General features: G+C 52.7%; 17 protein-coding genes across 17 annotated transcripts; 10 read left to right on the top strand and 7 right to left on the bottom strand.

The window, feature by feature from the left end:
• Positions 1–856: 856 nt before the first annotated feature.
• On the top strand, positions 857–1,255 carry PHYSODRAFT_335273 (hypothetical protein; the record flags this gene model as incomplete). Its single annotated transcript, XM_009532653.1, has 3 exons — positions 857–930; positions 959–1,198; positions 1,246–1,255. 3 exons carry the CDS (start codon positions 857–859, stop codon positions 1,253–1,255), a joined length of 324 nt encoding a protein of 107 aa, XP_009530948.1.
• A 1,066-nt stretch (positions 1,256–2,321) lies between these two features.
• Positions 2,322–2,678, bottom strand: PHYSODRAFT_335272 (hypothetical protein; the record flags this gene model as incomplete). Its single annotated transcript, XM_009532652.1, has 1 exon — positions 2,322–2,678. The coding sequence occupies one exon, from the start codon at positions 2,676–2,678 to the stop codon at positions 2,322–2,324; it is 357 nt and encodes a 118-aa protein (XP_009530947.1).
• Positions 2,679–4,319: 1,641 nt separating this feature from the next.
• Positions 4,320–5,123, top strand: PHYSODRAFT_316711 (hypothetical protein; the record flags this gene model as incomplete). Its single annotated transcript, XM_009532651.1, has 5 exons — positions 4,320–4,423; positions 4,468–4,471; positions 4,500–4,650; positions 4,728–4,915; positions 4,953–5,123. The coding sequence occupies 5 exons, from the start codon at positions 4,320–4,322 to the stop codon at positions 5,121–5,123; spliced, it is 618 nt and encodes a 205-aa protein (XP_009530946.1).
• Positions 5,124–5,422: 299 nt separating this feature from the next.
• On the top strand, positions 5,423–6,520 carry PHYSODRAFT_286619 (hypothetical protein; the record flags this gene model as incomplete). The annotated part of the gene is made up of 3 exons (XM_009532650.1): positions 5,423–5,697; positions 5,765–6,125; positions 6,193–6,520. Coding segments are annotated over exons 1-3 (776 nt in total), but the record flags the coding sequence as incomplete, so codon positions are not given.
• A 47-nt stretch (positions 6,521–6,567) lies between these two features.
• Positions 6,568–6,750, top strand: PHYSODRAFT_514250 (hypothetical protein; the record flags this gene model as incomplete). The annotated part of the gene is made up of 1 exon (XM_009532649.1): positions 6,568–6,750. One exon carries the CDS (start codon positions 6,568–6,570, stop codon positions 6,748–6,750), a length of 183 nt encoding a protein of 60 aa, XP_009530944.1.
• Positions 6,751–7,928: 1,178 nt separating this feature from the next.
• PHYSODRAFT_400980 (hypothetical protein) lies at positions 7,929–8,237 on the bottom strand (the record flags this gene model as incomplete). Its single annotated transcript, XM_009532648.1, has 1 exon — positions 7,929–8,237. A coding segment is annotated over one exon (309 nt), but the record flags the coding sequence as incomplete, so codon positions are not given.
• Positions 8,238–8,794: 557 nt separating this feature from the next.
• PHYSODRAFT_513845 (hypothetical protein) lies at positions 8,795–9,307 on the bottom strand (the record flags this gene model as incomplete). The annotated part of the gene is made up of 1 exon (XM_009532647.1): positions 8,795–9,307. A coding segment is annotated over one exon (513 nt), but the record flags the coding sequence as incomplete, so codon positions are not given.
• Positions 9,308–11,998: 2,691 nt separating this feature from the next.
• Positions 11,999–12,433, bottom strand: PHYSODRAFT_303055 (hypothetical protein; the record flags this gene model as incomplete). Its single annotated transcript, XM_009532646.1, has 2 exons — positions 11,999–12,352; positions 12,383–12,433. The coding sequence occupies 2 exons, from the start codon at positions 12,431–12,433 to the stop codon at positions 11,999–12,001; spliced, it is 405 nt and encodes a 134-aa protein (XP_009530941.1).
• A 401-nt stretch (positions 12,434–12,834) lies between these two features.
• Positions 12,835–13,687, top strand: PHYSODRAFT_335268 (hypothetical protein; the record flags this gene model as incomplete). Its single annotated transcript, XM_009532645.1, has 2 exons — positions 12,835–13,547; positions 13,618–13,687. 2 exons carry the CDS (start codon positions 12,835–12,837, stop codon positions 13,685–13,687), a joined length of 783 nt encoding a protein of 260 aa, XP_009530940.1.
• A 275-nt stretch (positions 13,688–13,962) lies between these two features.
• On the top strand, positions 13,963–14,841 carry PHYSODRAFT_303053 (hypothetical protein; the record flags this gene model as incomplete). The annotated part of the gene is made up of 1 exon (XM_009532644.1): positions 13,963–14,841. One exon carries the CDS (start codon positions 13,963–13,965, stop codon positions 14,839–14,841), a length of 879 nt encoding a protein of 292 aa, XP_009530939.1.
• A 493-nt stretch (positions 14,842–15,334) lies between these two features.
• On the top strand, positions 15,335–16,156 carry PHYSODRAFT_303052 (hypothetical protein; the record flags this gene model as incomplete). The annotated part of the gene is made up of 1 exon (XM_009532643.1): positions 15,335–16,156. The coding sequence occupies one exon, from the start codon at positions 15,335–15,337 to the stop codon at positions 16,154–16,156; it is 822 nt and encodes a 273-aa protein (XP_009530938.1).
• An 894-nt stretch (positions 16,157–17,050) lies between these two features.
• PHYSODRAFT_303051 (hypothetical protein) lies at positions 17,051–17,996 on the top strand (the record flags this gene model as incomplete). Its single annotated transcript, XM_009532642.1, has 2 exons — positions 17,051–17,583; positions 17,609–17,996. The coding sequence occupies 2 exons, from the start codon at positions 17,051–17,053 to the stop codon at positions 17,994–17,996; spliced, it is 921 nt and encodes a 306-aa protein (XP_009530937.1).
• Positions 17,997–18,967: 971 nt separating this feature from the next.
• On the bottom strand, positions 18,968–19,798 carry PHYSODRAFT_303050 (hypothetical protein; the record flags this gene model as incomplete). The annotated part of the gene is made up of 1 exon (XM_009532641.1): positions 18,968–19,798. The coding sequence occupies one exon, from the start codon at positions 19,796–19,798 to the stop codon at positions 18,968–18,970; it is 831 nt and encodes a 276-aa protein (XP_009530936.1).
• A 615-nt stretch (positions 19,799–20,413) lies between these two features.
• Positions 20,414–21,145, top strand: PHYSODRAFT_262305 (hypothetical protein; the record flags this gene model as incomplete). The annotated part of the gene is made up of 2 exons (XM_009532640.1): positions 20,414–20,974; positions 20,996–21,145. The coding sequence occupies 2 exons, from the start codon at positions 20,414–20,416 to the stop codon at positions 21,143–21,145; spliced, it is 711 nt and encodes a 236-aa protein (XP_009530935.1).
• Positions 21,146–21,277: 132 nt separating this feature from the next.
• On the bottom strand, positions 21,278–22,230 carry PHYSODRAFT_335266 (putative 3-oxo-5-alpha-steroid 4-dehydrogenase/steroid 5-alpha-reductase; the record flags this gene model as incomplete). The annotated part of the gene is made up of 2 exons (XM_009532639.1): positions 21,278–21,723; positions 21,798–22,230. 2 exons carry the CDS (start codon positions 22,228–22,230, stop codon positions 21,278–21,280), a joined length of 879 nt encoding a protein of 292 aa, XP_009530934.1.
• A 336-nt stretch (positions 22,231–22,566) lies between these two features.
• Positions 22,567–23,246, top strand: PHYSODRAFT_513613 (hypothetical protein; the record flags this gene model as incomplete). Its single annotated transcript, XM_009532638.1, has 2 exons — positions 22,567–22,855; positions 22,930–23,246. The coding sequence occupies 2 exons, from the start codon at positions 22,567–22,569 to the stop codon at positions 23,244–23,246; spliced, it is 606 nt and encodes a 201-aa protein (XP_009530933.1).
• A 57-nt stretch (positions 23,247–23,303) lies between these two features.
• Positions 23,304–24,076, bottom strand: PHYSODRAFT_562177 (hypothetical protein). The gene is made up of 2 exons (XM_009532637.1): positions 23,797–24,076; positions 23,304–23,689 (listed from the first exon to the last, which is right to left on the bottom strand). Exons 1-2 carry the CDS (start codon positions 24,024–24,026, stop codon positions 23,431–23,433), a joined length of 489 nt encoding a protein of 162 aa, XP_009530932.1. The 5' UTR covers positions 24,027–24,076; the 3' UTR covers positions 23,304–23,430.
• Between the last annotated feature and the right edge of the window lie 115 nt (positions 24,077–24,191).

Raw genomic sequence — 24,191 nt, 5'->3', positions numbered from 1 at the left:
GCTTGCCGTTTTCTTTTCCTCGCTTTTTTGAGGTAGTACAGCCACTCCATGCACACATCGCTGGCCCCACAAAACTCGATACCGATCTTATGTGCCTGGGCAACTCCATCTGCAGGACTTGATACATCTCCAGATTCATCGAGACTGGTGACAATGGCGACGTTGCATTCATCGGAAGACCCATCGCGTTGGCTCCGCACCACTTGTCAACCGCGTCGGTGATGTTGAAAGAATCCAGGAACCTCTGCTGGTATGACGGGAGAGATCCGCCACTCCGCAACAAGTTTGCTCGGCAGTAATCCCACATACGGGCTTAACTCTCTGCCCTTGATATTGAGTTAACTGTAGATTCCAACATATTAAATATTTTGTCGTAGTTGTCCGCTTTGGTGCAAACCTCAGTACCGCGCAGGTCGCAGATCAAGTCGTTGAATTTAGTGTAGAATTTGCCCTCATGACTCGCGAGGTGGCCTTCGAACCACAATGCTCGAACGTTCGCAACCAATAGCAAGCCAAACAAGCCGCTTCCAGAGAGAGCCAGAAAGAGGGGAGCTTCATGATCGTCTCGCAGGGGGACTTTGCAGAGCAATAGGCAGCTGATCATTGTCATTATAACCATGACACCCAAAGCTGCAATAGCTACTACACCTTTTGCCGCCCATTCTTAGGTTATTCGCCGGCCAAATTTGGCGTGACCATTTTTGGGTACACAAAAAGTATCCAAACTCAGGAGTACCACTGTATTATCTCAAAAAAAGTTGCTCGACGGGCCATGAAGATGAACGCGGAAATCAAGGCGGCCCTTGAGCTCTGGCTGAAGGAGTGCTGATTGTATACGCTGGGCACGTTGCGGGCTATGGCGTACGAGGACTTCGGAGTGAGCCTCTCCGAGACGGCCATCTCTCGTCACCTGCGGCCCCACAGCCCTGCGTGGATCCCCGATTGAGAACTGTTTCAGTTCACTCAAAGCCAACATCAAGCAGAACCTCGCGCTGGCGAGGGACGAAATATCCGCGCCCATGACGCAGATCGGCGGCGGTCTCCACATCTCTAAGCCGGAAGCGCGCATGCGTCTTCTTGAGCGCGTTACTCACGTCTCGATGCCCCGCATCACTCAGTGCATGGTGCAGAAGATGGAGCTGCATGCCTCCAAGTCCGTGAACGCCGCGATCCGCATGGAAGACATGAAGTATGGAGCGTCAGTACATGTAGTGAAGGAACTGCCCTGTTTTGATTGGGGATTAGCCAACTTTGATTGAGATAATACAGTGGTACTCCTGAGTTTGGATACTTTTGTGTACCCAAAAATGGTAACGCCAAATTTGGCCGGCGATTAACCTGAGAATGGGCGGCAAAAGGTGTAGTCCCAGGAGAAGACGCAGGGCCGGATGGTCAAACGGCTTGGGGTCTCCGATATCGGGGGGTACACGGCAGAGAACACGCTCAGAAATAATAGCACGGCTGCAGTGAGTGCGAGAGCTGTGGACACTCGGTGAGGAGGCTTCGATTCCGGCATTGCGGTTGAAATTGTTGGAGTTGGTTGTTGTCAGCAAATTGATGAATGAACAAACACTGCTTCGACGCTTTCAAAATAAGGCAGGTGGGTATTTTACAGTAAGTAGCTATATTTGATTTGGTTTGATTGATGGACAACAAGATTGAAACGCAAACGATAATGTTCGGCAATCAACAACATGCATAATGAGAACAAGTTGCCATTAAATGTGAAGTTTTAAAATGCCTCCAAACGTGACGAAGACTGCTGATTAAACTAGGATACCAGCCTACCGGTCAGTGTAGCCCTGGAGCAGGTGAACACCACGTACACGACAAAGTAGATTTTCAAAGTTAGTTCGGGATAGGAGGTTTTTCGTAAATCGTGTTACTGTCAATCCCTGACTGCGAGTAATCAACGCGTGCGAGGGAGATGATTTCGCCGGCCGTCCGCGGTTCACAATGTGCCCTGTATGAAGTTGCTTCATTCGTTTCCTTACGTATGCTTCATTGAAACATGAGTAACTCGATCAGCTGTTCACTGGATTTTACATGTTAATCCCAAAACCCCTCCCAATTTTGGATTGATAGCATCATAACAAATTTATGAATAACAAAGTCGTGCTGAGCACGAGGAAGCTCTGAAATTTCTAGTGCGACGTTGGCATGGCTAGAAAGCTACGTCGTGAGAGGTAGCAACGATGAATAGTGTAGGAGGGCAACAGAACAGCAAAAGCTAGTTATACTCACTTACTACTGATTCGTGATACTGCACTAAGTCCTCGGGTTTGTCCGTCGTAGTCGCCTCTGCGGTAGTGGCGATAGTGTCATTCACTAGCGTGGTGCTGAGCATCGTGGCGCAATTGTTCTCCACGTAAGTATTGATGGGGTTCTTGCACAGCGCCTCGAGGTCTTCTTGGGTGTGGATCTTGGCCGTCGCTGTGGCCCGCGAGATGGATATTCTTGATGGACCCGTCCGCGTACTCCTCGCCCCTTTCCGGGTAAAGCCCGTAGCAGGAGTCGTAGTTGACCGAGCGGGCTGCGCCGTAGTGCGTGACCCCACCTTTGATCTGCGTGCGAGAGCCATGAGCATGAGCCTCGCAGCTGCTACGATGATAGGCCCCAACACCCAGCTTTGGGTTGCTCAGACCTTCGCAGAACGCGAGCATCTCCTCGACCACCATGTTCTCGCCAGGCCGACGCGCCCGATACGGCGCGTGGAGATGGCGCCACGGTGGACACGAAGGAGAAACGCTGCCCGGGCAGCCCACGCGCGGTTGACCTTGTTGACCTCGGCCTTGGGTTGGGCTTGCGCCTGGAATTTTCAGGGCTCGGACCCTACGGGATAAATAGGAAGTTGCATTTATCCCAAGAAAAACCCACGCCATAAATTACCGTATAAATTACTTACGGTTGCGGGTTGCGCGAAGATGGACGCGTCGCCGACAGGGTCAACATTCACGTGGATGATTCATAACGGCAAGATGTATACGATATAACGGGTTTTACAAACTGCTCTGCATCGATAACTGCGTATTGTGTAGTCTTATCTATAAAATGTCCGGACAATCAGACCCTTTAAATTACGAAGCCTGTGTTTTTTAACAAAAGACTCTATTTATGAAGTTTGAGAAATGGTTGACCCGTACAGCAGATGTAGCATTCAAGCAAAGAGGGCGTTTGCTATAGTCTAATATATTCAAACAGCGCGGAAAGGGGTATCACCGGTAGACTCTGAAATAAATTTCAGAGAACTTACCTAAAACGATGCAATCGTTTTATGACAAAACTGAATGCTCTTATAACTCAATCCACATCTAACACAATGATATTATAGTCACGAAGTTCACTCACAAGAGTAACCAGCAATATTACACAAACTAATATTAAATACTAGAGGCCCATCAAAAACGGAAGAGTGCGCATGTCCCGCTTACAACAAGGAAATGAAGCAGAAAGCGCAGCAGGATCTCGCGAAACTGTGAACGCAAAAAGCAGAATGTGATATAAGCGAGGTGAATGCTTTATCGGCTTGCCAAAGTATTTGCAAGTGAGTCAATGTTAAGCTACCCGATTACGTGCTCCACCATCACCACCGTCACCGCTACGCTGCGCAAGCTCCTCGTTGTCGACGATACTACTAAACACCGTGCTTAGACTTCCTACCTGTTTAAGAGCATTGGAGGCCGTGCAAGTCTCTGATACGGCGAAGATTACGCCACTCAAGCTGTAAGCCACTCACACAGCTTCAATCACTTAATTTCAGCCATAGCACTTGATCTCGAAGTTTGAAGACCATGCACGCCCGCGTACGTCGCTCATGCTCCTCAGCTTGCGTGGAAAGAGGATCACCTTCGAGCAATCCAAAGGATCGTAAGGCACAGCCGGCGAAACTGGGTGACTTCACCAACTGAGCAAAGACGTCGATCAAGAAAGCCGCATACAAATGCCAGCAGTACGCGCGCTTGCTAAAAACTACAACCCCTTTTAACTTTATTCCCCGAACTGGAAGCTTACTCTTTTTAGTATCACAAGTGGCAATATCTATAAAACGATAATCAAAACTTGATGACTGCGAGCAGCCGTGTAGAGATCCAAGTAAATAAATAAAAATCCAAAATCCAGGGCTTCCCGCTTTGTAGGTTACGTGACGCACATCCGCATGTACATGTAATGTTACAGCTGTAGCCACGTGATATCGTCCGGCACACAATCATTCCCCTAGCAAGTGTTGATTACTCGCACCAAGTTGGGGCATTTCGTAGTTCACTTTTCATTTGCTTTTCACAGTACACCACCACAACGACAAGAACAACAAGCACAGGATGGCCAAACAACTGGGAGCTGCGATCAGCGAGCGCTTCACCTGCAAGTCCTTCCTGTCCGACCCCGTGCCGGACGAGATGCTTCGTGAGATCCTCAAGCTTACGTAGGTGAAATATCCATTCTATTCCATCGGTCAACTCGACGCAGGGCTGTATGTGCAGGAAGTGTTGCTATTGTAGCGAGCCCCGACCGGATTCAACACGCAGCCCTATGTCGCGATCGTGTTGCGCTCCGCTGAGGACCGCGCTAGACTGGCGAGCGCTATGTTGGACAGCAACGTCCGCAAGGTCAACGAGGCCTCCGTCTCGGTCGTCTTCGCGGCCGACTGCGGTACGCTATTCCAATGAGTACTGGGTGGACTAGATGACTGCCGTTCTGATTCTCCTTACTGTGGTATCTATCTACAGAGCCCAGCAAGAACGTTGCGCGCTTGCAGCAGCTGAACCGCGACAACGGCGCCCACGAAGCTTTCGTGAGCAAGATCCCGCCCGTCGTCGAGTTCTTTTCGGGCGAGCACGACCCGAACATGCCCACGGAGGCGTGGGTCTACAAGCAGACGACGTTCGCCGCCACCACCTTCCTATACGCCGCCCAGGTGCACGGACTCGCCACGCGCACGATGGAAGGCCAAGGTGAAGCAGGCCCTGGATATCCCGGACCGCTACAGCATCCCCGTGGCGGTGGCGCTGGGCCACGCGAACCCGAGGCGAAGCCCGCCAAGGTCGGTGCGCCTCCCGCACTCGGAGATCTTTTTCGACGGCAAGTTCGGCCAGTCGCTCGAGAAGTTCTTCGACGAGAAGTAAGCAAGTAGGCGATCCTGCAAGCCTGCTTGCGGTTCATCAAGTCGATGCCTGCCAAAAGTATAGTAAACGGTCGACATATCTGCAGCAGATATGCCCGGCTTAAAAAAGATATATGTCGGCATATCGCCTGAAAGCTTCACCAAAAGTGTCTTATTGCTTCTGTCTACGTCCGGTTCCTACTGCCCTGAATCAGGTGGCTACACTAGTCACTTCGATGTGAACCTGTCAATTTGCCCTGGACACTGAAGCGGGAGCACTGCTGCCGCACTTGTTCTAGATTCCGTCACTTTCGGACTCGCGCGCGTCGAGCGCAAGCAAGCTCAGCGATGATGGCGAGCGCGGACACGGACGCCCTCCTCGTCGTGACGGACGCCTTCCTCAAGCAGGGGCGGGAGCTGGCCGAGGCGCGGCGCGAGGTGTACCGCTTGCTGCTGGAAGAGGCGTGGCGGACAGCCATGCGAAGTCGCCACTACCTGACGGCACAGTGCCTCGAGGCACCATGCAACTCGGCCTGGATGCTCCTCTACCGATTTGGGAGCGATGTCAACTTTATAAACGCGACGAGTCTCACCAGGTACATTTATTGATCGAGTTAAATGATACAAAGCTGTATGTAGCTAACGTGTGACTGTGTGCTGCAGACCTGCTTTCGAGCAGTTGCTGCGAAGGTTTTCGCGCTTCTACTTCATCCCCAAGGCCAAGTTGCGCGGCCGCCCGCCCAAGCTACGGTACCACCATCAAGTCCTGGGACTGGTGCTCTCGTTCTACGTCGGCTCGATGGAGCAGAGCTCGCTGTCCATGCTCTTTGGCTTGCCCCCGAGCACGCTCTCGCGCATCCTGTGTCGTGCAGAGGAGACGCTGTCCAAGGCGCTCCATGGGTATGCTCCGACGCGCATTTCGTGGCCATCACCAACGCGCCAAGCCGAGCTGGCAAAGCTCGTCGAGGCACGCGAGCCCCTGCTCAAGTACACTTTTGGTTTCATCGATGGCAAGAACTTCAAAGTACGTATGCAGTTGTATTCATTCGATCCTATCCGTCCTAACCTATATTGCTGGCTATATGCTGCAGGTGCAGCAACCTTCCAACGCAGATCTTCAAAATGCTATGTACAATGGATGGCTACATTCTGTTTTCGTTACAGGAACTATCTGCTTTGCGGCCGACGGCTGCATTATCTGGAGCCGACACAACTGTCTGGGTTCATGGAATGACTCGGACACGTCGCTCGGCTTTAGGTTGAAGCTACTCGATCCAGCCTTTTGCCCGGATTCGAGGATGAACGTCGTCTCCGACTCCGCTTTCCTCTGTTCGACAGCTATGGCGGGGCGCATTCTCACACCCCTCAAGGACGGAGACCTCGAGCGGATCCTGCCGTCGCTGAGGGCATCGGCGCGCACCCTTCACAATGCCATCACCTCGGTCCGCCAGGCGGCCGAGTGGGGCATGGGAAGCGTGCAGAAGGTCTACTCGAGACTCAACCTGCCACTGCCGTACGACCCCAAGTTCCGAGGACTTCGCCTGGACAACTTGTTTCGCATGGCCAACTACAGGGTCCGAACGGTGGGGATCTCGCAGATCCGAACCACGTTTGCTGGCGAGATGGAGGTGCCGACTCAGGTTGCCTAAGTAGTGAGCGATTCATAGCAAGTAGCGTGGCAACAATATATTTTGCGTAGCGTAGAATTTCTCGAAGTCCTTGCAAGTACACTAATGCTGAACAGATGATGTGAAGTTGTTGTAGGACTTGCTGATGATAACGTGGAAGATGGTGCTTTTCGCAAGTTAGAGATCGATGCAGTTTAGCAGCGAGCACGACTTGAATGAAGATGAAGATGCTGTATATGAAAAGTTGTTGATTCAACGGCTTTGAGATAAATGCAACGCTACTACAATATGAATGCGCCATGCTGCGAGGTGCAGGGCCAACAACTCCTTCCTTCGTCTCCATCTTTGCTTACGCGCTCTTCTTAATGGCATTGATCAGCATGATCAGCTCCTGCGTGCAAGTGCGCGCATCCTCACGGTCGCGACGAGCTCGGTCCTCTCTTTCGAGTTTTTCTTGACGACGGCGTTCCTGGGCTTCGGCCTTGTTGGCAAGGTAGCGAGCCTCTTGAGTAGCGACTTCGGCGCGGCGACGCTTGTCCTCTTCAGCGCGGCGTTCTTCGGCCTTGCGTTCGTTCTCCTCACGGAGAAGGAGAATCGTCTCGAGCAGGCTTCCGCCCGTGTTGTTCGCAGCGGCTTCAAGGCTGGCAAGCTTGGTCTTGAGGGCAGTGGACGTCCTCAAGGCGCGAATCCGCTTCGCTTTTGCAAAGCTTGCCTCCATGGTCTCCTTGTCTTCTTCGAGCGCAGGCTTGGCACCGACGGTGTCACGGAACGCTGTCAGGTCCTGCCCGCCCAAGCGGTTCGAAAAGTTCACGAGCTTCTGGTACTTCTCTGCTTGTTGACTGCGAAGCAGCAGCGAGCGGTGTCTGCTGCGGAGCCGCCGGTGGGCTCGCATTGGCGGCAACGGAGCTGACAGCCGTTCGACGTGGTTTCGGCGGCCCGCTTGCCGCACGGCGCGTGGTAGACGTTGCTGGAGGAGGCGCCGGTCGTGGAGTACGTGCACCGTCACCGGACCCACCACTCGTGAGTGGCGTCGCAAGCAGCTCTTGAAACTCGCCCAGACTAGGCGATTCGGATTCGGCGGAGTCGAGCCCGACAGACTCGTCGGTGCACGTCGACCCTTCAGTGCTGGGCCGGCCGGCCGTCTGCACGCCTTCCCCATCGGCGTCGTCGTCGACGTAGAAGCTCTCGTCGGGGTCCGCTTCGAAGCAGAAGTCGGGCTCGATGGGGCGATCTTCGTCGGCCTCGTCATCCATCTCGATGACGTTGGCCTTCTCGTCGATCGCCAGCTTCACCTCCTTGGCCTTCTTGACGTGCGGCGGCATGTTAGGCGTGCCAGTCGGCTTCCTGGTGCTGTATAGCACTTTGAATTTGCGGCGGAGGCTTTCAAAGTCTCGCTCAGGGGCACCGCGAGGTCTGTTGGCGTTGTACGACGCCGCTAGACGCTCCCACTCGTCTCGTCCGAGCGGAAGCTCGTTCTCGATCAGCAGCAAGAGGCAGTCGACGTCCGCCGTGGTGTAGTTGGGGTTTCCGGTTTGTCGGACCATCTACATGCACAACAAGTTGAACAACCCCATCAGCAAGCTTGACATCAACGAATCTCGCGTGGGGCAGCGTACCAGGGCTGGAAGCGCGCGGAATTGAAGCTTGGGGCGGGGCGGGTATGCGTCTTGGAGGAGGGTGCTCGTTGCTTGGCAAAAGCAAAAGTGAGAGAAACGAGTGCGCCGAGAAGCGGCGGCAACTCGACCAGCACCATGCCGCCACCGCCACCAATTTGAAAAGGATGCTGCTCTTAGCAGCTTCAACCTGGAGCGCGCGAAAGCTTCGCGCCCAAAGTGCCAAACGCAGCAGCAGGAAGCCGGCTCGAGACCTTTCGAACGAAGCCGTCTTGGCGCCAAATCACACTCACAGTGGTCGGAGCATTCCCGTAGTCTAGCAGCACTTCGTCCCCACAATACACTTAATTTTCAAACACCTTCCTGCATTCAGTCGTCCATTCACTCATACATGCATGTTGCTTCACTCGATGCTCCGCGCTCCTTAGCAACCTTGCTACGCTGCTGTCATCTCACGGGTCTTCTTCGTCTTGGATGTTGCGGTGGCGACAGCCGTCTCGCTCGCAACGGCAGACGAACCAGAGGTCGTCACCGTAGTCGATGGTCACCTCCTCGCCACGGTAGATGCGCCGCGTCGTCGCCGCGACCACCGTCGTTCGATGCCCGTTCGACACCTCCCTGAACTCTGCTGCAGACTCGCACGAGTGATTCAGGAAGCGCATCAGTCCTCCCATCCCTGCAGCATTAATCGCAGCGCAGATCGGGTACGTCGGCTTCTCGGGCCGCTGCTTCATCAGGAGACGGTAGCCGTTGTTGCGTGGGCGGTTGGCTCGAGATACGCTGACGTGCTCGATCTCGCCTAGGTACTGGCCGAGCACCTCACCGGCGCTGATGTCCTCGGCAGCGACAACACCGAGCTGCTGGGTGCGGAAGTTGCGGTCGAGGAAGATCTTGCTTGACTCCTCCAAGCCGTTGCCGCACTTGCCCCCGTACGGGCAGCAACGGGCATTGCAGTACACGTTGACGAGGGCGTTGCGGCAGCTGTCGGTCCGGCAGGGATTCCAGCAACTGCAAAAGCCGAATGGCTGGACCGCTGGGAAGACGGTGGCCAACGGGTTGTATTGCTCGCGCAAGTGAGCAATGGCGTACGGCCACCGTGCCGGCGCGAACACGTCCCCCGGCCGTGACGCCTGCAGTTGAGCACGGGGCGCAGCCGCCGGTACTGGCCGTGTCGCTCGTCGAATGTTGTCCGTGCGCTGGGTCTCCGAGCGCTGGCTGCGCGGCACATGACGGGGCTCCGTGCGCTGGCTGCGCGGCACATGGCGGGGCCCCAAGCGCCGGCGTGAGTACAGGGCGACAGCGGCTTGGCGTGCTTGACGCCCTTGGCGAGGGTGAAGCGTCGTGCTTGTCGTGGCGCGCGGCAGCGATCTTGGAGGCGTTTCCAGGAGCACGGGCGAGGACGTCGTCGGGCTTGTGCGCGCCCCCGAAGTTGGCAGCGGGGCCGTCGGCGTCTCTGGCGTTGCCGGCGGGTTCGCCACGCGCTTGGATCGGTGCTTGGTCCGCTCTGGAGTGAGCCAGGGCGGCGTCGCCGTGCCCGTCGCACTGGAGCCGCCGTCAGCACCCATGGCACGGGCGCTGCTGACGTTCGGCGGCGTGTTCTCGTCGCTGGAGGAGGAGGAGGAGTCGACGATGCATCGGAGCTTCCAGTGGATCGCGGAGTGCGTCAGATGCACCATCGTTCCTGCTGTAACACACGGTGTTAGCCAACAGCCAGTAGCACTTACTGCAATTGCAGCTCACGTACCGGAGATCGTTTGCTGTCTTCGCGCCTTCGGAGGCTATTTCAAAAGTGAGCGCAACTTCAAGTTGGCGGCAGGAAGATATAAGCGAGGCAGTATGTCGCCCGAATGACGGTAGAGTGATGGTCGACTTAAAGTATACAAATAACAAGTTAAATCTTTAAGATGACTACACGACATATTCATAGGGGTAGGGCTGTCTATCGACACGAAATCTGGGCCTCGCGGGATCTATGACCGGCATATACTCCGCATATCTGCTGCAGATATGTCGACGGTTTGATATACTTTTGGCCAGGCGTCCAGTGGCTGTAAACGAACATGGATCTTGTTGAAACAAGAAGCCTTGATCATAGACACGTCCGTGAATTGATAAGAAGCACGGTTGCGTGCTGGTAAATAGGTGGAGTCGTGGACAAGGCTGGTACAACCTGTCGATTTTTTCAAAACGAGTTAGGTTTTTGCTTCTATTATGGCTTGCAGGGATTTTTTTGCGCCCTAACGTGGTTTACCAATTCATGACCCGTCAGCAGCACTTCATGCGAAATCGTCGATGACGACACCAATATTAGAGCAGCGATGCTACAACGCTAGCATTTATACAAGCAGTCGGCACGCTTAATTTTGAGGGTCCTCGCATCAATTTATGAGCAAATATGAGCAAAGCAAACAAAGCGGAAATTTATTTTTTATGACGCACTGACCAGATGTTGGACCGACGCGTCCCATACAAAGTCTCATACCAAACTCAAACCGTCGCGCTCTCGATGATGAACAGCGGCTCCACTGCAGGCACTTCGGCGCAATTGTTTTTACGCGCTTGGAGTGCACCATTGCTTGTCGGACCAGACGACGCTGCATTGCAGCGATCCATGTCACTAGATCGGCTTCACACTCGGGAGGCAGTAGGGGGGCAGGCCCGGGCCGTTGGCGCTCAATAGATCGACCTTCGATGCGCGCGGCGACTTTGCGCTTTAGTGTTGACAACGACACTGGTGACGAGTCGGCCACGGCTGCGAGCTCCTCTCCTGCGAGGACGCGGTCAATAGCTTCTTCTAGCTGCTTGTCTGTGAAGGCCGCCTCGGATATCTGACGGGATCAGCGTAAGGAAAAGTGAGGGCCAAGATCTGGTTTAAAAATATTGAGCCAATCAGAGCCATATTAGTCCAAATAAGAAGATTGGATTGGATAATAGTCGCTTTAGTCCATGAACTGGTCAGAGGTCATGAATTGGTAAACCACGTTAAACTCATTTACAACTTTATATCGGACCTTGATTTATATAAATCGGAGCTGTAGGAGTCTGAAATAGGGATCGAACATTCAAAGCTAGTGAAATACATAGTGAAGTCAATTCATGATGATGATGATCACAGTTGTCCATTTAACTTTAGTTAATAGCGTCCTGAAAAATCCTAAGCCACTTCACAATCGGAGACTTGTTGCGTGGTTTCTCTGCTTTTGGCATGTGTACTTCTCCTTTAATAGTGAAGTCAATTAATACATGCTCTGCAATGTCAACGTTTCGTTGGAACCTCCTGTCGTCTAGTGAAAGAACTTATCGGTAAGAGCAGGTGAACACCACGTACACGGCAAAGCAGTTTTTCGAAGTTAGTTCAGCGAACCCAAAATGATAGATTGGACTATGAAAAGACAACACTTTGGCTAGACTACCACTTCGTGCTCTCCACCAGCGTAAGGAAACGTAACTTCTTTCACATCCCTCGAGGAAGTATATCGACGCCATGCAAACAAGTGCCGAGCCCACAAAAATCGACGCCGACCTCAAGTGTTTCGGCAACTCCATCTGCAACGCTCGATATATCCCTGGGTTTGTCGAAATGGGCGAGCATGGAGACGTTGTATTCGATGGGAGTCCCATCGCCTTCGTTCCGCACCACTTGTCAATCGCGTCGGTCATGTTGCACGAATCCAGGTTGTAAGCGATTCGCCACTCCGCAGCAGATTTTTCCGGCAGTAATCCCACGCACGCGCCGATGTCTCTGCTCTCGATGTTCTGTTGCCCGTAGGCCCCAACATCCCCAGCACTTTATCATAGCTGCCCGCCTTTGAGCAGACGTCAGTGCCGCGCGAGTCGCAAATCCAGTCGTTGAATTTCGCGTGGAATTCGTCCTCATTACTCGCGACGTGAAGTTCGTACCGTAGCGCTTGAAAATTCGCAAGCAGTAGCAGCAGTAGCAGGCTGCTTCCGGTCAGGATCAGGTAGAGTCGAACATCAACGTTGCGGTCTAGAAGAGATCGGCGGCTGACCTGCATCAATAGAGCGCAGCGTTGACGTACGATGTACTTGTTGGGCCGATGAGAGCAAAGTGCTGCAGCTTTTTCGGCCATCAATAATACTGACGAAATCCACGATATCGCATTGTCTTACCGTTTATGCCTAAGTTACTTTTTTATTTATTTTTCTCTGTTAACGCCTGCCGCGCTTGGTGTGAGCACTGCATCTGGTTCATGCCTAAGTTACTTACTGAAGTACATAGCAAAGGGTTTTGTGCCGTATAAATTTCTGTAAAATACCTTACACTACTGCACTCGTTGTTCAGCTTGTAGTACCCACAATACTTCGTGAAGATGGTTCATCGAGACTGACGAGAATGGCACAAACATATCGATTTCTCTTCCATTTCTCGGGTTCTTTTTTTAAGTATTCTTTGATTATGATTGCATTATCACCCCGTGGTCCGTACACCTTATTATCGTAAGCGCTTCTTGAATCCGCCCCCTCTAGTGCAATGCCAGAAATTGGACCCCACTACTTCGTGTCCGTAACTCTTGCGGTCCCTGCAACGGTGCTGTCGATCCTGAGCACGATCACGGCCCTGAAATCCCCGATGGCCGATGCCATCCCCACGTCGCTTAGGAATCCCTCTCTCGAGTCACTGCTATTAGCAATTGGTCTTATCAACGTGCTCTTCATATTAGTGATGCTCTTTGTTAGCCTTAACTTTGTCGGCAACAGACGTCTGCAGGAATCTTACTGTGGGTGCGTCTTCATGATTGTCTTTGGAGTCTGCTTCCTGGTTTTGCTTTTGGTCGTGAACGTCCAAGCATTGCGGTACGAAGGTCAAATCGCGAGTTATCCGGATGCATTTCGCGATAAATTTAACGAGATCATCTGCGACCTGCGGATCTCTGAGGTTTGTGCAGCTGGGGACAACTTCGACAAAGTGCTCGTGGCAGTGTCATCTACAGCCAACCCAACATCGAGAGTACAGGCCTCGACACACGCGCGAGACTACTGCAGCCTCGAGTTTCTGCATGGCCTTGACTCGTTAGAGTTCGATTGGGACGTTTTGGACTCTTTCATTGTAACTCCAGTAGTTGACAAGTGGTGCGGAAGTTACGCGTTGGGTCTCCCAACAAACACACCCTCGCCGTCCTCGCCAGTCTCAATGAATCCGGCCAAGTACCAGTGGATGCTGACGAAGCCGCTCAAGCGCGTGAGGTCGGTGTCGATCTTGGTCGATGCTGGTTTGTGTGGTGTTGTTAGGCTGCTTTGAGCTGTGCGCGGAGAGGACAATGAAGAAAGCTGGCGGTGAATTTAGACCGGTGAAGGACGAGCTGACGCAAGAACTGGCAGCCTAGCTAGTCACCACACTTTGTGGGACTTGAGAGGACGATTTAAAACTACTGACTCGAGTTTTATAACTCTCATTTCCATCGATACAGCTGAACGCAAAACCTTGGCATCCAACGTCCTTCAACTAAAGTTCCTAGGCGGTAATAAAATACATTTCTAGGATCCTTCCACTGTAGTCCTCATCTTAACTTGATTTTTTCGTTTTTGATTGATTGACAAGTCCAAGTCAAAATCAACACTCAGCTGGATTGCCATTCTACAAAATCTGCCACGCCTGGCCATGAGGCTCCGCAACCGAGTTTCCGTGGTGATCGCGATCGCTGCAACCGTGCTGTTGTGCGCGGGCATGATCTGTTCGTGGCTTCTTGCGATAACGGCGATCCGCTCGCCTTTCGACGTTCCCATCCTGCCGCCTTTGTTGCTAGCCACCACTGTTCTTATCGCTCTGCGTGTGGTGGTCGAGATAACCTTAATGCTGTTCTTCGAAAGGCCCTTGCGTGACAGACCCGGCCTTTGCGTGGGCGTGGTCATGTCTGGAAGCTGCCTGCTTGTCTTGCTATTGATCGTGAACGCTGGTATGTTCCGATACGAGGGTCGCGCTATCAGTCACCCGAATGAGTTTCACGACAAGTTCAACGACTACTATTGCGACCTGCGTGGCACCGAGGTTTGCACAGAGAAAGACAACTTCGACAAGCTGCTGGAGATGTTGGTGTCTACGAATGACACGACTTCAAGGCTGGAGACCGCATCGCACGCGTTAGACTTCTGCCAACTCAAACTTGTGAGCCACCAAGGAACTGTTCGGCCCTACGAGCAGCGTTTCCTGGACTCGTGCAACTCCACGGAAGCGGTTGACAGGTGGCGCGGAAGCAAGGTGATGGGGCTGTCCACGAATGCAACTTTACCGTTCTCGCCGGTGATCGTGAACCCGGACGTGTATGATTCGTTGCTGACAACGTGGCCCACGCACGTGAGGATCACGTCGATTACATTGATGCTGGTGTTGGTTTGTATCGAGTTGGTTTACTACCGCGAGCGAAGTCACAAGGCCGTAATCAATCAAGTGTATGTTGGCAAAAAAAACCCTGGAATGACCAACATATCAGTTTTGATCAATTTTGCGGCACTGTTGGAGCTACATGTAGTACACAGATAAGGGATTTCGAAGATATTGACTGTCAGTGTTAAAACCAATTATTACTTAATCAAGCACTGCAGTAGTGATATCGTTAATCGATAGATGTTCGGTTACGTAAAGCGCTTACCTTTAGCAGTGGGAATCTGTAGCTAGACTACCATTTCTTGCGCAACGTTCCGTCACTTGAAGTCCTCACTAGCTTGCCGGTGTTTTGATTGATGACACGTGACACATCTCGGCTAAAAGAGTCAATCGTTAGTTGGTGGACTAACACAGTGAACAATACAGCATTCTCAATTCTCTCAGCAAACAAGAACAAGTGCGATGCCGGAAGTGAATTCCCGCAAGACCAAAGTCTCCGCGTCTCTTGAGGTCTCCGCTGCTCTGCTGTTGATTCTGGGCATGATCCGTACCGCCGTGTCGCTCCCGACGAGGGGCGGAACACCTTTCGACAGTAGCAGCCTCGACCTACTGACATGCGTGGCTTCTCGCTCTTGTCCTTACGCTCGTGATGGGTTTTACCAGCGCCCATTTGCTTTGCAATGGACCCTTGCGAGACGGCCCTGGCCTCCGCGCCGTCATAGTCGTATTTGGAAGCTTCATGCTTGCCTTGCTGTTCGCCGCGAACGCCGTTGCTTTGGTTTACGAAGCCCAGGTCGCCAGTCCCGAGTTTCGCGCAAAGTTTAACGACTTTTTTTGCGACCTGCGCGGTGATGAGATTTGTGCTGATGAAGGCCAAGTTCGTAAAGTGCTGGGGATGGCGGCTTCTAGTGACAACACGACAGTAAAGTTGGAGTCCGTGACGCGCGTCTGGGACTACTGCAGAGCTAAGGTGTTGAATATGGCGTATCTTCAAATGCAACCTGCTACTCAATTACAAAGGGGACACTTTTCAGCTGACACACACAGTCAGAGTCTTCTCAAGGATTCTTTCAACATCACAGACGCAGTTCACAAGTGGTGCGGGAGCAAGGCAATCGGTCGCTCAGTTAATACAACGTCACCGTCTTCTCCAGTTTCAATAAATCCGGAAGGCTATCGCTCGTTGCAGACCCAGTGGCCTGATTGCGTGAAGACTGAGTCGATTTTTATGGGCGTGGCGCTGGTTTGTATGGCGTTTGTGTGCATTATCGATCGAAGTGGCGAGGGGAAAACTGAGCAAGCTGGTGATGATTGCAAGCCGATGAAGACCAAAATGACGCAAGAAATGACAACGGAATCTGGACGTGTAGAGCTCATACACTTCTATCGTTTCTTGGAACAACAACACATAATATTTGTGCTGAGATTTGGCTCGTACGGATTGCATTATCTAAGCGTGAGGATTTTTTGACCAGCATCTTCCTATGCAATAGTTAGCAACGAGTTCAATTGTGCGGCCATATCTAAGGAACTCCCCTGTGCGTACCTAAAATCGTCGAATTCCTAATAATCTGTCCTAAACATAATCTCCTAAAATCTTGCCTAAAATCCGGAGAGACACATTAATAAACATCTTATATTCAGTATAGCTTGGCAGGACACTCGCGCGTTGGCTCTCGTCTGCGGACTTAGCGACGGGGCCGCGGGGGGCCCGCCCCACCCCCTTGCCCCTTACGCTAAGTCCTCGTCTCGGCCAGGCGCGGTGTCTGAAAAAAAAATTTCGGGTTGCAGCGCTCGCCTTCGCTCGCTCGCGCAGACACGCCTCCGCCTAATCGGCGGGTGTTGGCGATCGGTGAATGCACCAAGCGAGTCTCGCGCTCGCATCCGCTCGCCCTCGCCCTAATGTTACTCACGGTACTTAATTTTCAAGCATCTTGACCTAAAATCAGTCCTAATATTTGGGTGGTGCACATGAAACATATGTCGGATTTTAGGGAAAATCCTTAGGAATACGACGATTTTAGGTAGGAGCAGGGTTCTCCCATATCTAAGTACTAACTCAGCGGCTTGCTCATCGTATGCGCGATGCCAAGCTGAGTAAAATCATTTTTACCAGGTAGTGACGATGATATGGTAGTCGTGAGTATCGGTAGGCAGTCTGTTTCGAGGTGGTGACTTTCATGAACCTAACTGACTTTGTAACTATCCCAGCCTTCGCGAGTCCTAATTTTTACCGAATTTTTGATTGACGACACCAAAACATAAAAATCCATCATTACCTGCCCCGCAGTCTACACGCATCACTGCGAAAGCGTCTTGGTTGAAACCGCATTCTCAATTCTTTCACCAACGAAGAACAAGTGCGATGGATTCCAGCAAGTCCAGAGTCTCCGCGTCTCTTGCGCTCAGCGCTACATGTACTCTGCTGTTGATTCTGGGCATGATCTGCACCGTGCTTCGCCCTACACCGAGGATCGAAACACCTTTCGATAATGCCATCCTGCAGCTACTGATATGTGCAGTGTGGCTTCTTGCTCTAGTCGTTGCGCTCGTGATGGGTATCGCAAGCGCTCAGTTGCTTCGCAATGCACCCTTGCGAAACAATCCCGGTCTCCAAGCCGCCATAGTCGTATCTGGTGGTTTCATGCTTGCCTCGTTGTCCGTCGTAAACGTCGTTGCATTGGTTTACGAAGCTCATATCGCCAATCCCGAGTTTCGCGCGAAGTTTAACGACTTCTTTTGCGACCTACGCGGCACTGAGATTTGTGCAGATGGAGACAACTTTGGTAAACGGCTGGGGATGGTGGCTTCTAGTGACAACATTACATTAAAGGTGGAGACCGCGACGCGCGTCTGGGACTACTGCAGAGCTAAGCTGTTGGATATGGGCCATCTTGGGTACTACTTGTACTCGATTACGAAGGGGATATTTTCCAGCTGCCACGTACGGTCAGAGTCTTGTCGATTCATTCAGCACCACAGACGCGGTTGACAAGTGGTGTGGGAGCCAGGCAGTCGGCCTCTCGGTTAATGCAACGTCACCGTTTTCTCCGATTTTAACGAATCCGGGCGCGTATCACACATTGCAAACCAAGTGGCTCGACTGCGTGAAGATCGAGTCGATTTTTACGGGGCTGGCGCTAGTTTGTATGGCGTTAGTGTGCATTCTCGATCGAAGCGGTACGAAGAAAAATGGACAAGCCGATGAAGAGCAAAACGGCGCAAGAAATAGCAACGGGATCTTGAAGTGTACTGTAGTACAGCTCCTTACAATTCTATTGCTTCTTGGAACAACAAAATTAATAAAATAGTGGTGAGATTGTCTTAGCTTTGTTTGTTTTTTTGTTTAAGAACAGGTTGTATCTAAATAGCTAACCCATCGATTACGTTAACGGGAAGGTTCAACAAGAAGCTGATAGTTTACAGTCATTAAACTTCAGTCAATGGATTGTAAAATGTACCAGAAGAGCCCGAATCATTCTTCAATTTAGCGATGCTCAGCCCAGCCGAGTGTCCGCAGCTCTTGCGCTCGCTGCAGTCGTGCTGTTGTTCCTGAGTTTCTCCGCTATCATATATCAGCAAATCAGAGGTCCGAAATAATAATTGCGATCCAATAAATAATTGGGTTTTGCAATACTATTTTTATTATTGGAGATCAACGATTCCAATACAATACAGTATTGTCCCAATTATTGACAATTAATATGAAAAAGGTTGCACGGCGCCAAACATAGCAAAGTACGTCATAAAATGATAGTTAGGTCTACAAACGCAACGATTAAGGTGTAGTAAAAGCCATAATGGGCAATCAACATCTTTAGAAACCAATATGTACGCAAGGCAGAACATCAATGACGTCCAGATGTAGTGAATCCCGCCGAACACATCACATCAGGGAACGGCAGCGGATGGCAATCCACTAGGGACTTGAGCTTAATGTTTTGATATAGTGATTACGCCTTTGAGGCTTTTGTAGGAGAAAAAGCGAAGTGGGTCCGCGAAGCAGTTGATCATACAAAATGCTTAGTCTGTAACCTCATACCAGATGCACACACTCTGTGTGAAGCTTGACTGGTCATGATGCGGTGAACCCATTACCTGTGGCTCGCGTGGGTCACTGCCGCGACATGCTATCGAGCCCTTAACTGCGGTGATACCAAAGTACGAAACAGAAGAGGTTTGTTTTTAGTTAAAACTTGAAATCCTGGGTGTGCTTTCATCGCTTCCAAAGGGAATGCTGTTTCAACTGATATTCTCTCAAGCCCCCACGATCAAATGCTGGCTAGTCTTTCTTCACCCGATTCAGTCCATAAGCCTTCTTCACTTTCCCCTTCCCACTGCTCTCGTGGAAGTACAACAACGCCATGCAAACAAGTGCCGACCCGACAGCCATCGTCATTAATCTCAATTCTTCAAGTGGCGCCGTCCGCAACGAATGATAACTAGTCGGATTCGTCGAGAATGGCGTGAATGGCGAAGTTGTATCTGTCGGGAGGCCCAGCACTTTGCTTCCACACCACTTGTCAACCGCGTCAGTTATGGTCAAAGAATCCAAAAATTCCTGCTGGTATTGCAAAAGAAATCCACGGTCACGCAACAGCTTGATCATGCAGTATTCTCGCGCACGTGTCGACGTATCTAACGTTGGCATTGTGTTGGCTGCGGCAGACGCCAAAATCCTCCGCATTTGATCGAAGTTACCCCCATTTGAGCAGGCCTCAGTGCCGCGCAGGTCGCAAATCAAGTCGTTGAACTTCACATGCAGTTCTTGTGCATGGCACGCGGTGTAGCCGTCGTACCGCAATGCCTGTACGTTCGCGTTCAATAGTAAAAGCAATAAGAAGCTTCCGGAGAGAACCATGCTGACGCGTGGGACAGGTTCGTCTCGCAGGCGTCCTTTGTCTAGCAGCATCACGCTGATCACGACCATCACAAACATGACGAAAAGAGCGGCAAGAGCGATTGATGCCAGCGGTAGTTTGGGGGCTCCAGCAGTGAATAGCGCGGGATACGCTCCGAAATGCCCGACCAAGAGCGTGCTCACGAGCAACAGCAGGGTTGCAGCGATCGCAAGAGCTACGGACGCGGGGCTAATCGATGGAGCTTCTGGCATCGTACTGGGGGCGCTCGACTTGGTTGTACGACAGCTAATTCGGAAATGGATAAAGGGAGGGAGGCAGTGAAGATGTGATGGCAATTTGATGTCAGCTACGATGTTTTTGATTGATGAGTCCGAATTTTTGCACTGTTATGTGGAAGCGATTCGTCTTGCTGTTGGCATAGTTTGCGTGAAGTGCTACTGCAGAACAAGGCTGGTGAAGTGTATTTCATAGTCCATTCGACACGCACAGGCATTAATTGCTTCATGCATGCAGAGCGCCTCGGAAGACGTCGACGAGGGATTCGCTAACAAGGCGATGCGCCTCCGTTGGAATGCAATATTCCGAATACGACTTCAGCGACTTGGTGTGGATCCATACTTTTGTCTCAGTATTCTTCGATCTCCTCCCCGTCGAAAAGCGTCCATCGTGCATATGCTGAGCGACTAACTTGTTGAAAATAATATGGCTAAGTACGTAATTATGTGAAACTTGCCCCAACTTGTAGTCTTCTGTTTTGTATATAAAATTCCTTAATTACCGAAATAGCCGAATAAATAGCTCAACTAGTCACAACAAAGCACGCCATTGAATCAGCCAACACCTCCATCTATCCTGCAGCGGCGACCATGTCCAAGTGGAGCAAGAAGAACCGCGCGCCCGCGGGCTACGAGTACATCCAGCCGGTGATGGACGCGCTGGAGAGCGAGCTGCGCGAGCGCATGAACGAGCCGCACGAGGGCAAGCGGCAGTGCGAGGCGCTGTGGCCCGTGCACCAGATCAACTGGCAGCGCAGCCGCTACGTGTACGACCTGTTCTACAAGTACAAGCGCATCTCGCGCGACGTGTACGACTACTGCGTGCGACGCAAGCTCGTGGACGCCAACCTCATCGCCAAGTGGAAGAAGCCCGGCTACGAGCGGCTCTGCAGCACGTTCGCCATCAACACCAAGAACTACAACTACGGCACCGTCAGCATCTGCCGCGTGCCGAGGCAGCAGCTCTCGGAGGGGCAGGTGGTGCAGGAGAAGCACAGCGGCTGCAGGGGCTGCGCGTCCGGACCTGGCGGCTACCACAACATCTTCGGCAACAAGTACGGGCAGTACCTGGCCCGCATCCAGATCGCGCGCGAGGAGGCGGCCAAGAAGAAGAAGCAGAAGGAGCAGGGGGCGGAGGAGGCTCAAGCGCAGGTGTGGGCCACGGAACAGGAGGAAGAGGAGTATGAGAGCGACGCGGAGGACAAGAAGAGGAAGAGGGACGAACCGGCTAAGGAGAGCGACAGCAGCTCCTCGAGTGATGAGGACGAAGAGACGAAGGAGTCGGAGGCGCCCTCCAAGAAGAAGCAGAAGGCGGACGACTAAAGATAATATCTCACGCCGTCCTTAGCCTCCAGGCCGCTGGACGTCAATAGATTTCGATATCTTGCTTGTTGTTTCAATGCATTGACTGCATTGACAGGTACTTGTAGTATTCTATCCGACGCTATGCTTTACCTACCACACATAGGGCAGCAGCTTCCACTTGGGCAGCTCGTCGAGGCGGTCGCGGAATTTGTCCTCGACCCATTGGGAGCTGATGTGCGCCAGGAGCACCTGGTTCCCGACGACCCAGGCAGACACGAGGTACAGCATCGTCGTCGAACCACCAGTCACCAAGATAAATGCTGCGTATAGCATGATCTCGGTCGTGTAGAGCGGGCTGCGAACGATATCGAACCAGTCGCCGCGAGGGATCACGTGCCTCATGTTGTTGACGCGCTTCTGCGTCGATAGCAGGTAGTTGCAGCGCGACTGGTGGTCGGACGCAACAATGAACAAGACGACACCAAGTCCCGCCATCGATAGACGCAACATCGTGAACTCGTGCGCCACAATCGAGTCCGGGTCGAAGAGAACGGAGAGGACCGTCGCCACGTAGTGGTAGGTGCCTACGAACAAAACTATACAGTAACAACAGCAAAGCTCTATCAATGCAACATCCTCCAAAGACTAGAGCTTCTTAAGGGTAACGTACTGCAGGCGTGCATCCTCGCATCCCCGAACTCCGTGATTAGGAGGGACTCCAGGAACCGCCTCGTCGTGTGGATTGAGAACAGCGTCAGGAACGCGATGGTGTGTGGCTGGATGAAGATCAGCTCTTGGTCGGCCGACGGGTGTGCGAGATGCAGGGCGTATTGAACCGCATCGGTGTCTTGCCAGAAGACCGTGATAACCAGCATCAGGATACTGTGCAGCGCTCCAACGAGGTAGAACCAAGTCCAGTAGCTCTTGGGCACCTCCACGCGCAGCAACGAGAGTCCGGGGAGCTGCGCGACAGCCACGGGGGTGCGCATCTTTCCCTGCAGAACGAAGCCCCGGCAGAAGCTACTCCGGAACGAGAGCACCGCACCGGCCGCGGCTATCAACCACGAGAGCTGCCACAGCTCCAACATCCCCACGGTCTGCATGGTCTCACTGTTTGTGTGTTGGTGTTGAGAACCGGACTTAACCGATCATGCCTATGTGCATGACGTGGACAAGGCTGCAGTGAAGTGGCAGTGCAAGTGCGTTGCATGCATCCTTTGGCAGGCAACGCACCAACTTCATGTTGAAGTGGTCTATCAATACGCCGATAAGAACATGCGCCGGAAATGGAGCCGCTAATAATGCGATCCGTGCGGGTATTTCTGCTGAAGTGGAGAGGGGAGGAGGAGGAAGAGGAGGAAGGCATTCGAGATCCCAAGAGGTTCTTCACACGTGAACCGCACCACTGCTGTAGCGTTGTTACTAGGACATAAGCAAGCATGGTATCGCGAGGTTCGACCATCCACCACACGCGCCGCACCAACAATCCGTTCATGACCACGAGCTCGGGCATCGTCGGCATCGACTTGAACGAGAAGGTGGCGTTTGACGCTCCTCAGCTCCGCAGCAGCTCGAGCAACAACCAGATCGGGACTGGCCAGCCACGATCAACGAACTCGTTGACCGAGTTCATGTACCAGACGACGTCGGGGGCTCTCGGTGAAGGGGTCCACGCTCAGGAACGCTCGCGGTTGAGTCAGCGGATGGACAAACTCACACTCCACAAAGGTGCGTGCTTCATTCAGTCCTTGCGATCCTGCTGAGGACATACTAACAAGGCTCGTCCGGTGCTGCCAACGCAGAGGTGGAATCGTCCGGCGTCGTGACCATCCGAAGAGTCGACGTCGCAGCGCCAGAAGAGTACGCCATCCGCCCCGAAGAAGTCATGCCAAAGCCCATCGACATCAAGGGGATCACTGAGGCCCGAGGCGAGCACCCCATGTACGCCACCAGCTACCGAGACATTGGCGCTGACAAGGCGCAGCTGAAGGTCGAGATGGAGCATCTCGGACGGCCAAATACGTTCACCAACTCCTTCAACGGCTTCCGGTACCGCGACTTCGGCCTCAACACCGCCGTGACCAAGTCCCGCATCTGCGACCAACTCGACTACTCCTGAGCTTCTCTACCTGTGTCAGCATCATACAACCTCCAAAACTCACCCACACGCACAATAAAACACCCGCAGAATTACCCGTTCTTCCCTTGCATTTGTTTCTTGTCGTAATTGCTTGAAGATCACGTCCTTCCTGCTCAGCACGGTACAGCAAACACTCTCTCCTGCTCTCGACCCTGTCGGCTGCTTAGTCGTAGCCCTTCTTGGAGAAGTCGACGAAGACCGTGTCCTTGGCGGGCAGGGGCGTCATGTCGATGTTGATGCCCTCGAGCGGCGACAGCTCCACGTCGTCGGGGATGTTGCCGTCCGGGAAGCACACGTCCAGCGGGATGGGCGCGTTGCGCATGAACAGACTGCCGCCGGGCATGTAGTTAAAAATATAGCGGTCCGGGTGCGTGTAGTGGTCCACCTTCTCCTGCGCCTCGCGCACCAGGCGCTTCGCCAGGCTGGCAGCAAACAAATAATATAAAACAATTAAAATAATCAGTAAATTGACGTCAGGACCACCGGAATCGGGGCAAAAAGCTGGCATTTAGAGGCCGCAAGGACGTACCCGGACTCGGGGTCGAGCTCGCGGTTGGCGTCGAACTGCGCGCGGATCTTGGTGGCCTCCTCGTTCCAGAGGCGGCGGTCGATGACCCACGAGTCGAGCGTCTTGAGCGACTGCTTGTACAGGCGCTGCACCTTCTGCTTGTGCGAGAGCTGCGGGGCGGCGCCCACGAAGCGGCCCACCACCTCGCGGAACGTCTTGTTCATGTTGGCGTTCACCACGGGCTTCACCATCGTCGCCTTGCTCTGCCTTAGCTGCGTGCTGCCGTAGCGGGTTGGGTCGGTCGATTCAGGCGTCAAGCGGAGCCGCACGCTCGCTGGCCGCCTCGCGCAACGTTAGCGCTTGAGTTGCTGAACGAGCGGTCCGGTTCCGGTCCGGACCGGTTAAAAGGGCAGGAA

Source organism: Phytophthora sojae, assembly GCF_000149755.1.
Source record: "Phytophthora sojae unplaced genomic scaffold PHYSOscaffold_6, whole genome shotgun sequence".
Taxonomy (NCBI): domain Eukaryota; phylum Oomycota; class Peronosporomycetes; order Peronosporales; family Peronosporaceae; genus Phytophthora; species Phytophthora sojae.
This window is presented reverse-complemented; position numbering and strand designations above follow the sequence as displayed.